The 17,038-nt window shown below is 41.4% G+C and overlaps 2 protein-coding genes across 11 annotated transcripts in view; one reads left to right on the forward strand and one right to left on the reverse strand.

The window, feature by feature from the left end:
• Positions 1-5,787, reverse strand: part of depdc5 (DEP domain containing 5, GATOR1 subcomplex subunit) — a 50,479-nt gene extending 44,692 nt beyond the window's left edge. For 6 of the 7 annotated variants that reach the window (XR_010036543.1, XM_063210355.1, XM_063210357.1 and 3 more), the window contains exons 1-8: positions 5,656-5,787; positions 5,238-5,320; positions 4,678-4,765; positions 4,401-4,447; positions 3,764-3,849; positions 2,319-2,402; positions 1,963-2,012; positions 1,551-1,620 (exon numbers count right to left, since the gene is read on the reverse strand). Coding sequence is in view for 6 of the 7 variants with exons in the window: in XM_063210355.1 (XP_063066425.1) it covers positions 1,551-1,620; positions 1,963-2,012; positions 2,319-2,402; positions 3,764-3,849; positions 4,401-4,447; positions 4,678-4,765; positions 5,238-5,307 (495 nt within the window). In the remaining variant the exon portion in view is untranslated. The remainder of the gene's footprint in view (positions 1-1,550; positions 1,621-1,962; positions 2,013-2,318; positions 2,403-3,763; positions 3,850-4,400; positions 4,448-4,677; positions 4,766-5,237; positions 5,321-5,655) is intronic. The other variant, XM_063210354.1, reaches the window with a different exon arrangement.
• Positions 5,788-7,331: 1,544 nt separating this feature from the next.
• LOC134458910 (spindle and kinetochore-associated protein 1-like) lies at positions 7,332-12,482 on the forward strand. Of its 4 annotated transcripts, none has more exons than XM_063211290.1 (7): positions 7,332-7,519; positions 8,033-8,127; positions 8,744-8,868; positions 9,391-9,485; positions 9,889-10,017; positions 11,068-11,237; positions 11,609-12,482. In XM_063211290.1, exons 2-7 carry the CDS (start codon positions 8,040-8,042, stop codon positions 11,755-11,757), a joined length of 756 nt encoding a protein of 251 aa, XP_063067360.1. In that variant the 5' UTR covers positions 7,332-7,519; positions 8,033-8,039; the 3' UTR covers positions 11,758-12,482. The 4 variants fall into 4 exon arrangements, with proteins under 4 accessions (XP_063067360.1, XP_063067361.1, XP_063067362.1 ...); XM_063211291.1 differs by having other exon boundaries at positions 8,036-8,127; XM_063211292.1 differs by having other exon boundaries at positions 7,332-7,467.
• Positions 12,483-17,038: the final 4,556 nt, after the last annotated feature.

Genomic DNA, 17,038 nt, shown 5'->3' on the forward strand with positions numbered 1-17,038 from the left:
CTAAATCAAGCTGAAGTATGCACTTTCTATATAACCTGGAGGGTGCATGACTCCTAGATTTTAAAAAAGGATGAAATATTTTCCATTCTGTAATCAGAGGACAGTTTCACATGTCTCCTAGGTCCATCTAGAATGAGCTTTCCGCATGCAACACTGTTTAATGTCTGCATCATGTGCATTAATGAAGTGTTGTGTTTATGGTCATTTTTTCGAGAGCTGTCATTGTTGGAGTGTCATAGTTTGCTTATTGACGATGAGTATGTCATGATCTCATAACTCATGCAATGATTACACAGAACTCTATATTACGGAAATAGGCCTTATATGCCTGCAATTTTGATAATTCAATCTTTCTGTGTAATAGATAAATAATTAGCCCCTCAAAATCTTCGCTTCTGAGTGCCACAGCCTCTCTGTGATGGTATTTTATTTGTGCATTCATGTTGGCAGTCAATATAGTTCCTTTTAAAATATTCTTCCTTGTGTTATTTTTAGAATTATCCAACTATTACAACATGTGTTGGCCCTGTCCCAACTTTTTTGAGATTTGTTGCATGGGTCAAATTTGAAATGATAACATAATTACCTCAAAACAATAATTCTGCTTGACTTTAACAACTGATATGTTGTCGGTACATAATGCTCTACCTTATTAACATATTGGATGTTTTGAAAATGCCAGCATTTTTATTTTATTCACAACATACAAAGTGTCCCAACTTTTTTGGAATCCGCTTTGTACTTGCACATCAGTAAAAAGATAAGTTCGGTAGCAGCAGTTGGTGTACAGTATTACACAGTCGTTTCAATGACGATCATCTATGCTATTGCTTATGCTTTTGTATGCACATGTGCAGTATGGATTGAGCAGGCAGTATGGAGGTAGTGAGATGGAAAGCGTGTCTTAGTACCTGTTCAATAACATACAGGGTTCCCACACCTTTTTCATGAACAAATTCAAGCACTTTTCAAGCACCTTCAAGCACCAAATTTCCAGTTTTCCAGCACCTTTAAATAGGTCGTGGGAAGGGGGGATGGGGGTCCTCCCCCAGAAAATGTTGTGTCTTTAAGATGCAATTTCCTGCATTCTCATCAATTTTATGGTGTCGAATGGCAAATCCCACCTGACATCTCACTCCCTCAGATTTTTTTCCATTATTTGGCTTACAGAGTTTGACTTGACACAAATTTCAAGCATTTTCAAGTTCTTCACCAAACATTCAAGCATTTTCACAACCTTGAAAACACTTTTTGAAATTCAAGCATTTTCAAGGAATTCAAGCACCAGTGGGAACCCTGAACATAATCAGACTTGCAAATGTTTTGCACATGGGAATAATTACAGTATGTATCAGTAGAAACAACAAGTCATAATTACAGTATGTATCAGTAGAAACAACAAGTTCCAGTTTTATACGGTCTGCTCAATGCACATCATCTGCAGTATTCTTAGATCATTTTGTGTATGTTGGCCTTGGCATGCAAATGTGCAGCACAGATTGAGCAGGAGTTACAGATCAGGTGGTAACAGTGCAGCGTGTGCTTCTTACCCTGGTGTCCTCACTGATGTATCCACACGTGACCTTTTCACCTTTGACCCACAGCTCACTGGCCTGGGCCCTACACAGGAACAGGATTATGATCAGGAACAGCTTGGGTGAAAGCCCATTTTTCACATTTCCTGTGGCTTAGGGCCTGTATCGCCACACCTCCATGGAGAAAACAGGATCATTTCACATGAAATCAGACACTTTGTGGCCCGACCAACCCGGATTTTAATACAACTTAGTATGCCGTTTTTAGTGGCAAGTTAGAAACCCAGAACTGCATTTGCATGAATCCGGCAATAATATTAAGAAATAATAGAGGAGAAACGGATTAAATAGTCTTAATTAAGAGGGTAGGACACCATAATGGTCAGCCTGAAAACAGTATTGGAAACAACTGAGTTAATGCACATACCTGATGCCAGCAAACTCTACTTTCTGAGTCACATATGCACAAGTACTGACCTGCAGGAGTACATACATACACAAGTGAGTCAATGGTCTCGTTTACAGGAGACATTATTCAGAATTCACTCACTTGAATTCTAAAATAAAGCTTAATTCGGCTTTGAAAACATCATGTAAACACATCACAATTCAGAATTAAATGAAAGATCCAAGGAAACTTGACGGAACTATTTAATTAGGAATTATTCATTCGGAATTAAAAACGTCATGTAAACAAACGTAGCCACTGATTCAATCTACAAACGGAATCGTTCTTCTAAAACGCACGCACACACACACAGCTGTAAACACACTCCTCCTTACCAGACTCTTCTTGAGCCTCCACATGTCTCCTCGGCCGATGTACTGATCTTTGAAGGTCAGCTCCACCAGGTCAAGAGTGACATCCTACAAAATAAATAAAATGCTATCTCTGACAACTCCGAAAACTCAAAAAAGGTACACCACAATGGTGTCAAATGCAGTCTGCAGATGCTGATCTAGCTTTAGCACTCTTTTCTTGTGTCACACCGAAGTAATTGCAAACAATTAAATTTAAATACTTAAATTTTGGGTTAAATGACCTTATTTGACCTTTCTCCTGTACTTCATGCATCATTGAATCTTGTAACTAAAAGTAGCATAACTAGACTAAGACAATGGCTGAAAAAACGGAAGAAAGATAAAACTCAATTACTGCTTTCAGTGGAACTGACTTTTTGTGATGACGAACTCTTCAAACACTTTAGGTGGTGAAATTCTGTTAAAATTGTGATCAGAATGAAATATACAGCTTTGTTCATGACAAGATAAAACTCAATTACTGCTTTCAGTGAAACTGATTTTTTTGTGATGACGGACTCTTTAAACACTTTAGGTGGTGAAACTCTGTTAATATTGTGATCAGAATGAAATATACAGCTTTGTTGTTGATAAGATAGCTCAGTAATAACTTAGTAACAGTATAACTGAGGTGATCCTGCACTAGTTTGACACTCAGGGCTGGAACCCACCACCTACCGGTGACCGCTCCAGTTCGCACATGGGAGGCACAGCACCATACCACTGAGCTAAAGGTCGAGATGTATAGCTCATCATTACCAGCAATACTCTATGAGACTTTGGGAGGGAAGTTTACTAACATCCGTCCGCTAAACTCTGCTAGTTGGCATCCGTTACAATAGCATGTGAGTTCACAGTACCTTGGAATCCACAATGTTGATGATGATAATGAAATATTTATCTTTTTTTGCACGATGAGACAATTTAGTAATAACTAAGTAACAAATCATATAAAAAGACTCCCCACTCAATACATACAAAGTAATAGGAACCCAATTGGGCCCAGGACAGCTAACCCGGTTGTCCCCCCGTCAACTGCCTTGCTCTGTGATCTGATGGTATGAGACAGTTAGTATATAGCATGGTGTGAATGTGCAGTACCTTGGAATCCACGATGTTGATGATGACAGTGAAATATGCTTTTTTGACGAGATGGCTAAGTAATAACTGGCTAAGTAATGACGATGGCTAATGAATAACTTATAGCAGGCGTCACCAACGTGGTGCCTGCGGGCACCAGGTAGCCCTCCAGGAGCCTCTGAGGTGCCCACCAACGATGTTAATAAACAGTCACGACTACAAGATTTTAGCCCTCGGGTAGCTCTCAGTAGCCCTTGGGTAGCCCTTGGTTGCCCTTGGTAGCCCTCCGACCCAGAAAGGTTGGGGACCCCTGACTTATAGTATAATAGCGTGCAAGCTTACAGTACCTTGGGATCCACGATGTTGATGATGACGTCCTGGTAGGCGCGCAGCTTGAAGGCCTGGGCCACCGTCTGGTCAACGCTGACGGTCTCTGAGGGAGAGGGGACATACACTTCAGAATGAGGGAGAGGGGACATGCACTTCAGAATGCAGTGGGATCAAGAGAAATACTGCACTTTATGAGGTGGGCATCAAGAGAAATACTGCACTTTATGAGGTGGGATCAAGAGAAATACTGCACTTTATGAGGTGGGCATCAAGAGAAATACTGCACTTTATGAGGTGGGATCAAGAGAAATACTGCACTTGATACTGACGTGGGATCAAGAGAAATACCGCACTTCATAATGACGTGGGATCAAGATAAATACTGCACATAATGAGGTGGGATCAAGATAAATACTGCACTTTGTGGTAGAAGTCAAGATGAATACTGTGACGGGGCTGTGATAAACACCTGATGATGGGGCTTCAAGGTTGTCAATGGAGGGTGCAATTGGGGAGCCATTGCTAAGTATGAAAGATCTTACGGCAAGACATCACTCAAAGTCTGTGTGACTCTTGAAATGGAATATTACCGAGCATGACATACAGTGGTCAACAGTACTTGATGTGAAATGGCAAGTGGTCAGCTAGCAGTACCTTTTTGCAGGTCCTCTTTCAGACTCTTCACCTGAAGCAGCAGAGGACTGGTGGAATGAGAGAGAGAGAGAGAGAGAGAGAGAGAGAGAGAGAGAGAGAGAGAGAGAGAGAGAGAGAGAGAGATATCAATAAAATGACACAGAAGACCAGAAAAGTGTGTCGAAAAGTCCAAGAAGTCAACCAAATGTTTTCTGCGTGTCTAAATGGCCTTTGGCCTCTGAGCACAGACACAGCAGAGCTGATATGGAATAGATTGTTTACAACGAGCCCACCTCACCTGTACTCGTCGTTTGGGTGAGCGATCTCCACGATGTCCCCCAGCGACACCTGGGGGAACACCTTCGGGTTCATCATCAACTCATCGTCTGCAGAAAGACACAGACCCAACACGTTACATTTCATGACATTACATTAGGCAGATGCTTTTAACCAAAGCAACTTATGTAACTGATGCCAACTAGCAGTAAGCAATAGGCAGTACTGCCAGTGTCTTTATGACACATCAGAGGTGTCACAAGAAAAAGTAAATTCATGGTGTAAGTATAAGAATGGCACATGATGTTACATAGTTGTTGCACCATTTACGCCATTGTACCAATGAGGTAGGTAGACTGTGTTGTTACTGAAAAACACTGAACACCTAACATGAACCAACCACAAACTTGATCCAACCAGCTCAGATAAGTTAACTGTGTTGGAAGGATACTGTGTTTCTTTTTGGATTTACTTTTGACACCTCTGCTACACTGTTAAGCTACATTACTATGTAGCAGAACTAGCCATAGGCCTATTGTGAGGCTTTTATTTGGTGGTATTGTGGTGCTGTTGATGTCCTACCACTTCCTCCAAAGCCTTTCTTATGAACCACCAGCTTGTACGACTTATTTGTCTTCATGGTGATGGTCATCCTGACAGCTGACCTGGGCGAACAGATACATAGTTATAACATAGGCTACAGTAACAACAAGGCTGTCAAAACATTGATGTGAATGTTCTTAGTAGGCTACATATTTGTGGAGGCCTACAATATTCAAGGCACACCAGTATATAAGGTGACAACACGACAACATAGATGACAACAACATAAATCATGTATGCTTATATAGATGAATATACTCAAAAAACGAGACCGAGCATTGTTTTGACAGGGCGGTGGCAACGTCGCGTGCATACTCTGCTAAAGTTATGGCTAACAGCAGTTCATTGCTTACTTCATTGTTACTTGCTAACTGCATATGGAAAGTAGCGAACATACCGACGTCAGCTCCTTTGCAGACTCTTAGCAGTGACGGGCTTCTGATATGTAAATCATAGCAGAAACTCTGAAATAATGCAATGTTTCATGTGATTTCTTTCGTTAGAGCACACAGGCAGATCACTGTTCGCTAACTTCCGGTATGTGGGACCATGGGATCAAAACATGACCATAAGCCCCGCCTCTTAGATGTATAGCCGGTCCTGATTGGACAAAAAATGCCTGAAATGGAGTTACAAAGTAGCTGATACTGAAGTTGAACTGTTTCATGTTTCATGTATCCATTATGGACCCCACACATACACATCTTCAATGGCCATCCATTTGCAATTCCAATTTCTCAGGATCCAGTCTCACATTTAGGCTGGTTTATCAGGCTAGAATTCCCTAGCAAATGGCGGAGTGACATGTGGCACAGTAGGCCCGTGACTTGATTTCAAACCTAAAGACACGTCACAAAGAGCAAAGCTGAGAAAATTGTCATGAAAAACTTTTCCTCATTTTTGTGTTTTTCATTTTTCTACTGAACAACCTGCTGGCAGGACCCTACACATATAGCAAGACTCTTTTCTATGGCAAACGCTCACATGCATGCATGCACACTCTTTTATACCTGATGCCTCAGGCATGCAAACATATTAAACAGACGTGTCAATTCTGACTTCTCATATCTCATTTCCTGACAAGGTAGTAGTAAAGATCTTAATAAGCCTGTGTGCACTGTGCTGATCTGAAAAGTCAGAGGCAGGCCCACCGACAGGGCTAGTTGTCCTGGGCCCAGGGGTCATCATTAATTGGGTATGAGAAGTAGCCTGGGAGTACCCACGCTGCCTTGCGCATTCTTTTCGAATTTCGAATCGAACACTTGTGATTTAGTATGGCATTTGCCGCCAGACAATATGAGAAGAGGAGTGAAGTGCAATTGCCATGGGTCTTTGCCCATAGATTATATTACATTTGGCACTTTTGATACTTTTATCCAAAGTGACTTACAATCAAGGACATAATCATAGCATACTACACTTGCAGAATCAAAGGTCACAGAAAATATACATAAACAGAACAATGGGTGCAAATGTCAAATGGAGTTGGGGGGAGGGGGTGTCTTTGTTTGTGTGTGTGTGTGTGTGTGGGGGGGGGGGCTAGCACAGAGTCAACATAGGAAGACAAAAAAGGGACTATTTTCATGACATACAGACATGTATGACTATCCTTGATCTGGTCATAATAATGCATTGCCGCAAAACAAAGGGACTATTTTCATGACATACAGACATGTATGACTATCCTTGATCTAGTCATAATAATGCATTGCGGCAATGCATTATTATGACTAGATCAAGGATAGTCATACATGTCTGTATGTCATGAAAATAGTCCCTTTGTTTTGGAGGAATGTTCTTGCCAGGAGTTGGACACCATTTTATTATTTTATTTAGAATGTTTTGTGCTCTTGCAGTAGGTCAAAGGTGTTGGAAATTGACTTTTAAAAGTGTTTTGGATGCGGGGAGAGGATGGGGGAAAGGAGAGGACACGTCTTGAAGTTGTTCTGCAAAAAAGGATGCCGTTTTAGTTCAACAACAGGACGCTAGGTGGCATCAATGTAACTTCAGTTTTTTAGCTGCTTTAAAAAACGCCGGCCGGAGGGTGGCGATAGAGTGGCAAAATCACTGCTGTCTGCACTCGAAGAAGAATCACTCAGATCAGGACAGAGAACATTTGAATTTTAACGCGGGGACACGTTTGTCAACAATATAGAAGAAGAAGAAAGAAGTCAACAATATATTCCTAGATATACCACGAGAGCAAAGTGTAACGAAATATTTATTTTTGTCTTATCAACCAAGTAGTGAATTCGTACGGCGTAAGTAAGCAGGCGTCCTCCTGAGACCTGTTGTTTTTTCTTTTCAATATGCCAACATAAGCTAATGTTGTTAAGTCATTGTTTTGGATCTGCTAGACCAGTGTTTTTTTTTTTTAAATGGAGAAGCACAATAACTTCTCTTTTGTTTTGCAAAGAACGAGGTAAATTAGCTGTCCGCTCAGTTGTCCTGGTCATAGTTTGAAGCAGCCAGTATATATTATACAAGTCAGTGGTTTGAAGTTAGAGGCTAGTGTCAGATTCGCAAAACAGCTGAGTTAAAGTAGAACTACGGTTTCAGGGCTACAGTACTAGACTCCTTTTCACTTATTTCACTTCTTATTGACAAGGCCAGGTTACGTCTAAACGTGACCCTCTGGCATCTTCCTCTTTAAATACTGCCTACACTAGATAGTTTTGTGAAAGTACAGGCTTTCTTGTCATCTAGTGTGAGTGAGAACACGAAAGGACATAATAGGCTACCCTGTTTCTAATGCAGTATGTGTGTCTGCACAGAAGGACCATGAGCCAGAGCGAGCTGGACGAGTTGACAGAGCACATCAACAGCAAATTGTCAAAAGTGAAAAACCTCATACACCTCAGAGATATCGGTAAGTTTCAATTGCAGGTACAGAGGCTTGACCTTTTTGTTCAGTTTAGTGTACTTGACTTGTCTGTCTGCGTTCCCCAGCTCGTGTGTGTGTGTGTGTGTGTGTGTGTGTGTGTGTGTGTGTGTGTGTGTGTGTGTGTGTGTGTGTGTGTGTGTGTGTGTGTGTGTGTGTGTGTGTGTTTACAAAGGCCTTCACTCTATATAGTACTGTGCTAAATGTACTTGCATAATAATAATAATAATAATAACACTAACCAAACTCTACCTGTCATCTGCACTCTGTATGTTTCCTGTGCACTGTGTATGTGTTGTACTGTACACTGTGACCTGTGACCTATGTCCTCGACTTGTAAGTCACTTTGGATAAAAGCGGCAAATGTAATGTAACCCCAGCCTACAGTACAAGAAAATTCGAAAGTGATTTTTTTTCTCAATATGGGGCATTCCATGTAAATGGTTTGTGCTCTAAATTGATTGGGGGTTAACCGGTGGCAGAATATTTTAACTGGTTAACGTTGATCCGGTCGACTACCGGTTAAACGGCTACAGGTTAACATCCCTAATTGAACCCATTCTAAGATGTGGCTATTGAACGACAAATTGCCAATATGTTTCAGGTAATGACCCAGAGAAGCAGAAGATTTTCAGCAGGATAGCGGAGGAGGTGATCGGGCTGGCTCCCATGCTGAAACAGTTTGAGATACGTGTAGCAGAGGAGAGGGCTTCACTCAAACGCCTGCAGGTCTGTAGATCACTGATTCTCAAACTGTGGGCCTTGAAAGTATTCCTAGTGGGCATTGAAATCATTTTCTTCAAATCAAAATTGTGTGTGTGTGTGTGTGTGTGTGTGTGTGTGTGTGTGTGTGTGTGTGTGTGTGTGTGTGTGTGTGTGTGTGTGTGTGTGTGTGTGTGTGTGTGTGTGTGTGTGTTGCTGTTGCTGTTGCTGTTGACTATTTATTTGAGTTGTATTGCTTATTGGGTCAGAGGTGGGCCCCGAACATTTGTGAACATTCTAAGTGGACCCCAAGGTGGAAACAGTAGGGAACTCCGGATGTAGATGTTTCACAACATGAGGAGCTCTATATGTACTGCAGGACCTTCATTTACTGATGTTTGTGTGTGTGTGTGTTTTTTTCTGTGTCTCTCTGTGTGTGTGTGTGTGTGTGTGTGTGTGTGTGTGTGTGTGTGTGTGTGTGTGTGTGTGTGTGTGTGTGTGTGTGTGTGTGTGTGTGTGTGTGTGTGTGTGTGTGTGTGTGTGTTTCAGGAACTTCATGCGCTGGTTGAGGAGGATTTGCAAGATGCCATTCACATGTCTGAGAACGTCCCCCGCAACCTCCCCCTCCCAGCCACCGCCGCCAGGTAAAACGCCCCCTTGACCTCATCATAAGTGTGAAAATGGTGTCTATATAGCAAATGAGATGTGCACTACAAGATCTAAGCGTATGGAACTGAACAGTCTGATGTGAAAACAGATATCCCTATGGGACAATAAAGAATTTAATTTAACCCTGTGTTTCCATGGAGACACATATAAGCTGCATTCAGGACTTTGAGATTTGAGCTGTTTTATTAAATATGTGGGTATGTTAGAGCTGAATGAACACATTCTATTACAAAATGAAAGTTCTAGATTTTAAATGCAACTTATTTCGTGTTTTATGTTCTTCAGAGGCTGAGATATTTAGGTTTTAATAGGGAGAGGGCACCTTTCCCAAAAAGGGCTTAGGCTGAAATGGGTTAATCTTGTTTGTGCCCTCCATAGAGAGGAACAGAAGGAGAACGAGGCTCCGTCGGTGAAGGAGCAGCCAGCTGTCGCGGGGCCCAAGAAGAGCCGAAAACCCATCAAGGAGATGGAGTTCATCACCGTACACGAGTTTGACGCCATACCAGCGTACGCTGCACATTTATTATTACTGGTGTTGTTGTTGCTGGACTTCTTCTCCTTCTTCTTCTTCTTCTTCGTCTCGTTCTTTCTTCTTCTTCTTCTTCTTTTTCTTCTTCTTCTTCTTCTTCTTCTTCTTCTTCTTTTTCTTTTTCTTTTTCTTCTTCTTTTCGTTCTTTCCTCTCCCCACTGTTCTTGGCTCTTCAGTCCAATTCACTCTGTACAATACAATTTTTTTTATTTGCATCACTTCTCCAGCCTTGGTCACTTTCCGACCCCTACCCCATCTCTCTCTCTCACTTACTTGTCATCTCTTTGCGGTCTTATCTACATTGAAGGTATAAAAGCCTCAAAAACATAAAAAAAAAAAAAGTAAAAGTCAATTCATGGTGTAAGTACAACACTATCAGCACATGCTATTACATAGCAGCAGCATAATTTACTCCGCTGTACCTAATGAGGTAGATGGAACGCACCACAAACTTGACACAGTCAGTGCAGAGTCAGTTGATCTGAAGACAAATACTAGAGATGTACAGGAACCAAGATCCGGTTCCGGATCCAGCAGGATAATAGGGTTTTTCAGGCTATCCGAATCCGGCAGGATCTTAAACAGTGGATCCGGTATCCGGCAGTTATCTAAAAATCATTACCTGGGGCATCTCTACTTTTTTCGTAGCCTAGGCTTTTCAGTCAGTCTTTCACAACTCCAATCGCTGCATGGAGTGAAAGCCCTTTGGAAGCGGCCGTTGAAGGCAGTGTGGCAGTAAGCCAATGAGTCTTAAAAATAGTTTGCGCCAAGGTAATAAAAAGGGCCCACGTGTGTGAGTTGGGTATGTGTTTCAACCCTTTCGTAGGATCCGGTATCCGGTTCCGGATCCGGCAGGATCTTAAGCAGTGGATCCTGTATCGGTCAGGATTCTAAAAATCAGGATCCGGTGCATCTCTAACAAATACACAGCTCTACTACTGGCTATTACTCAGATATATCACCTGTTTTGGAAGGAAGCTGTGTTTGTTTGTTTTTTTACTTTTAATTTACCTTGAACACTTGCTCAGGTACATGAAGGGGAGGGTGACGTATGACCAGTTGAACTCAGCCGTGCGGAGCTTCAACAAGGCCGTGACTGAGAAGTACAAGATCCTGCACCAGCCTCCACGGTCGCTGAACAACCACTCTCGCAAACTGTACGACCGCTTCAAGGAGAACGAGACCGGCGAGACCAAAGGTGAGGCGCCTTGTGGAGTCTTTATGAAGGCTTATTAACATGCAACTTGGGCTGTGACGATACTGTATCGAACTGAGAAATCGTGATAAGCCTATTCATGATACCGACTACTGAGTCATGATAGTGTATCGTGGTAGCCTGTTGACCCGCCCATTATAGTTCTCTTCATTCGTGTTCGTGGTCTGGAGCTTCTATTCTGGGGAGGGTTTAGTCTGCTGCCTGGCGGCTGGCCAATAAGCAAACGATTGGGTGAGCCTTGGCAGCCTTGTGATTAAAGCTGATATTAAGGATAATCAAATAGTGTGTATGTGAGTATTGTCTATCCATCTGCCTTGGTTCAAGTCATTTAAACTTTGTGTGTGTGTGTGTAGGTCATTTCTTCGTAGTGGAGGCGGATCTGCGTGAGTTTGGGGAGGTGACGATGGACAAGCGCTTCCTGAACCTACTGAGCATGCTCAGACACTGCCAGCGCATCAAGGAGCTACGTGGGGGGCGGATCATACGCTACCAGCTGCTCTGAACACACACACACACACACACACACACACACACACACACACACACACGCACACACCAGCAGAAGGCACAATATGCAAGCGAGGTGCTGTGGACGATGACTGTTACAAGATGATAACGGTCACATCCTGGCCCCTCCCTCTGTCTCTGTCGCTGTCTCTGTCTGGGACTGTACGTTCTCCCGCCTCCCTTCCTCTGTCTCTGTGTCATTTTAAAAATGGCCTTCATCACCCCTGTGTGTTGTTTTAAAACAGGTGTGGGGAACCTTTTTCATTCGAAGGGCCACTTCAAATTCATCCGAGGACCCTAAACGTCCTCCGAGGGCCATACTATGAACACAAACCAGGATTTTCCCCTTTCACTTTTATCCTATATTGAAGGCAGCCAGCTTTTAAACAAACACCACCTCTAGTTTCCCTGAATATAACATAATTGTATTGCTAATGCATTTTCCAAGATTCCTTTACAAAGTATGTCATATTTCATGTGAAGCTGCATAGCATTAAAATCATATCGGGGTCGGATAAAACGGCGGTCGCAAACGGCCCTCGAGACATAGGTTCCCCACCCCTGTTTTAAAACATCCACCCTTCTCTGTCTGTTTACTGCTTCAGATTTTCCCTCCTCTCCTGTTCTTCTATTTGCCTTTATTTGTATTATTTTAAATGTTGTAAATAAAACCACACATGTACTGTAAATAAAGACTCATAATGTGCTGGTATATTTTAATTGATTTGTATTCATTGAGGAAGCACTTGACCCCTCTAGCCAACTAAGGCCAAGTACTAAATTGTTTTGCCTGTCCGTTTCAGGATTATGGCACATTTTTATTAATTCATTATTTTGCAATTTGCATCATTATTATTATTCTCATTTAAAATTATTTTTACATCCTTTTTTGAACCCACTTCTAAGGTAAGATATTTAAGGCATATAATTCATTGTGCATAATATGCAATATATCGGACAGTTAAGGGCGGGTTATACTTCCTGGCACGGCAGTGCCACAGAGTGAGCTTGTCGCAGCTATGATGCAGTTAATTTTGATTTATTCCCTTTTTTGAAGCGCGGTCTGCGCGATGTCATTCCACACTCAAACTGCCTTCAATACAAAGAGTAACCTAGACGTGTCGGTTGTTTTTTTTAGCTTCACAGACTCGACGACAATGAAAATTAAACATTAAATCTTTGTCATGTGCATTTTGATCGCACTGGCAGCCACCGCGGTAGTTTGGAACAAAGAAGTGACTCATTTGTCGAGGATAGGACGCACGAAGCGGAATGTTTCCTCGACCTCGGAAACACGGTTCAACTGTCCAAATAACTTCAGCGTCGTAACTTGCAAGTACACGTGTTGTCTTTGGTTCTTTGTAAATAAATGAAAAGACAAAAGCACGGACAACTTATTTAATGAAGAGCCCACACAGTCCGTTGCCCGATGAAGGTTAGAACAAGGAAGTAGCTTGTTCTCGACTCGAGGACAGAGCAGGCTGGTCGAGAGGACCAATCAGAGACCTATTTTCTCTCCTTCCCGCCCTTCACTCCGTCGCTGTCTGCATCATTCCCTGCGTCGAGACACAATTTTGGGGAGGTGCCCCAGAGTACCTGCGTGATGGGGGGGGCTTCACTCCGTTAACTGCGCGGCTCACTGCATCACGACGCAGGGACGCTGGTCTCGAGGCATAAACCACCCTTTAGGCCTAATCGTTTTTTGTGTGGCAAGGGAAGAGGTGTTTTTTGACTAGGGTAGCTTTTTATTTTAATTTTATTTTTTTATTTTAACCTACTATGTCTATGTTTAGCCACACAAATAATTAAAATATATATTAAATAATAAATAATGTAAAAATTAGTGTATGTTATGGGAAGTATACCAGGGCAAAACCAATGGCTACTACAACCACATAGAATGCCAAATCAGCCAATCATAATCAAGAACCAAACACACCGTTTTAAATTGTCAGTATATCTATATACACACTAAACCCTCCCATCCAGTCCCCCTCGCTAAGTTAACAACCTGCCTCAACGAAATTAGTAATTGGCTGACCCAAAATTGTCTTAAACTTAATCAAAACAAAACCGAAGCCATCATCATCGCCACCCCATCTTTACTTAAAAAGATAAACTTTTCTCAGTTCTCTATCCCTGACTATTTTACCTCCACTTCCTCTGAAGTAAAAAATCTGGGCGTCATCATCGACTCTTCTCTCTCCTTTGAATCCCATATTAAACACCTCACCAAAACTGCGTTTTTCCACCTTAAAGACATCTCCAGACTCCGCCCTTCTCTTACCCCTACCTCTGTTGAGACCCTCATTAACGCTTTCGTAACATCCAGATTAGATTATTGCAATGCCCTTCTCACTGGTCTCCCTACTAAATTGATTAACCGTCTTCAATACATTCAAAACTCAGCAGCTAGATTACTTACGCACACCAGACCCTGGCATCACATTACCCCTATCCTCTATCAATTACACTGGCTTCCTATCCATTCACGTATCCATTTCACAATTCTCCTCCTCGTATACAAGGCCCAGCACAACCTTGCACCCTCCTACATCACAAGTCTCCTCACCCCATACAATCCCACCCGCACACACTACGCTCCACTGACTCACTCCTCCTTACAGTTCCCTCCACACACCTGCGCACCATGGGCGACAGGGCATTTAGTGTTGTTGGCCCCAAACTCTGGAATTCTCTCCCACTGTCACTTCGACAGTGTTCTACACTGTCCACTTTCAAATCTCAGCTGAAGACACACCTTTTCACTTCTGCTTTTCAATCTCACTGACAGGCACTTCCACTTCATTTTAATTATCAGTTTATTTTCTATTTTACATATTTTATTTATTTTTTTCCCCTCATTTTTATTTTATTTTCAATCTGCATTCTACTTCTTTTTGTTATTTTAAAACATTTATTTTTATTGTACTTTTTATTTTTATTTTATTTTTTGCATTTTAATTACTCTCATTACTCTCCTATTGTTAATTCACTGAAGCTTTGTTATACTTTCACTATTGTTATGTATTTGTTTTTGATTGTAAAGTGTCCTTGGGTATTTTGAAAGGCGCTCAAAATAAAATGTATTATTATTATTATTATGTAAACTGTATGACTGTATGCCTACGTGATGATCTTGGGTGGTTTCTTAGTCAACAATTATGACATAATGAATATGCATCACATGTTCAGGCATTCTGCTGGTGACATCATAATCACTTGTTCCCTGACTGTATTCATCTTCTCTTTGGTGTCTGCACCATCTACCTAAAATGAAGAATTGTGGGATACTTTTCTGTATTCAATTACATACATCAAGCAGATGGAGGAGATAGGTAAGGTTCTTGACAGCCAGAACTCATTGAACATAAATGGGCATGGCCTTTTTTCCCCCCAGATATATGAAATAATCAGATAATCTCATACAAATGTTACTTTGTGATTCAGCCCAATATGAGTGAACTGGAAATGAGTGATCAATCTTCCAGCAATGGATCGAGCATCAGCCTCATCGGTGAAGCCCCTAAGGTAAGATCCTGTTTTTTTCTCTCTCTTTTTATTTATTTGACCTTTATTTAACCAGGAAGGTCCCACTACCATTTATACTGTGGGCCATTGGCCCAGGAACTGAAGCCCGGGAACTTAATCCCAAGGCTAGAGTTCCTGGTGCGTTTAAATAGTGCAGGCCAACTGAAAATTCTAAATGGAATGGTAGCCATGGTAACCCATTCAAAAATGAACTGTAAGCACCAGGGCTAACTGGTGGCCCTGGCAGTTGAGGAGGTCCTGTTACCTAGTTCAAGTTCAAGCAGAGGTGGAAAGAGTACAGAAAATGTGTACTCAAGTAAAAGTATCTTTACTTTGCCTAAATTCTACTCAAGTACAAGTAAAAGTACCTATCTAAAAATCTACTCAAGTAAAAGTAAAAAGTACTTCACTTAAAATGTAATTTGAGTAAAAGTTACTTAGTTACTTTTAATTAGCTTTCCTCTTGAGAATGTCATGTTTATTTTTCTTGAATATCGTCCTCCATAACCTCTATCTCTTGCTTGGCACCAGCAATCATCCAATACATTGATACAACATAGTAAAATAGCGCGCACCACCAGAGATACTGTTGCTATGGGGAGATTAGAAAAAATCTCTGGCACCACTCTCTGTAGGTCCTTCTGTTGTTGTTGTGTGCAGCTTCCAAACCAGGCCGTAAAAGCCTAGACAACAGTTCTTGGTTTGGCCCAGTTCTGGCCTTGCCCAGGCGGTATAAACTGGTACGACTGGGTTTAAGTTCCTGGGCCAGTGGCCCACAGTATAAACTGGGTTAATAATTACAAACTGGGCTATTGCGATATGAAACCAGGGAGTCCTGGCCAAGACGGCATTAAGAAAAACAAACAGAGAGGGCACATGCATGAAAATCAAGACAAACAAAAAAAAGCACATGCAGGGATATGCATACCATACACATATCAGACGTGTGCAAGAGGACAGACACTAGTCAAAGGGAAGTAAGAAAGACAGACAAGCACTAAGCAGTAGAAAAAACGGTAACACTTCATTTTAGCGTTATATCTATTAACACTAATACATACAATGTGCCTGTATAAGTAACTTTTAGGCATGTACTAAGCAAAATAAATCAACAATTTGTTAGGCATGTATTTGCAAATGTGTTGTTCATACACAATAAGGGATTTATTATCAAACCTTAGTAAGGACCTAGTAGGCCTTATCTTTTGCTTAGTACATGCCTTACAAGTTACTTATGCAGGCATTAACATTGTATGTATTAGTGCTAATAGCTTTAACACTAAAATAAAGTGTTACCAAAAAAAGAAAAGTGAAAAGAAAAGCAAGCATACAACAGACAAGAATACAGGGGACCACAAAACTGAACTGACACAGAATGGCATAAAAGCAAACATAGTAAAACTGAGATTAAAAGCAGTGGCACTCCTCTACTCAAGTTGTTTTAAGAGTTTTTTTAAAAGTAGCCTATCTATAGAGAGGACAGATTCGAAGTTTCACATGTTTTGGAGGTTATTCTCAGCATATGGCATATGAACTATAAGAAGTCTTGCCTAATTCAGTACGTACAGCAGTTTTTAGTTGAAGAAGGCAATCGGTAAGGAATGGTTATGCAACATTGGAAGGTGTCTGACTGCGTATGTCTGTCACTCTTTTATGCAAATTTTGTCTACAGTTCAGTATGTGACAATTTCCTTTTACAAATAGTTCAGGTAACCTACTTACTCACTCAATACAACTTCAATGCA

This window comes from Engraulis encrasicolus, chromosome 11 (assembly GCF_034702125.1).
Source record: "Engraulis encrasicolus isolate BLACKSEA-1 chromosome 11, IST_EnEncr_1.0, whole genome shotgun sequence".
NCBI lineage: Eukaryota > Metazoa > Chordata > Actinopteri > Clupeiformes > Engraulidae > Engraulis > Engraulis encrasicolus.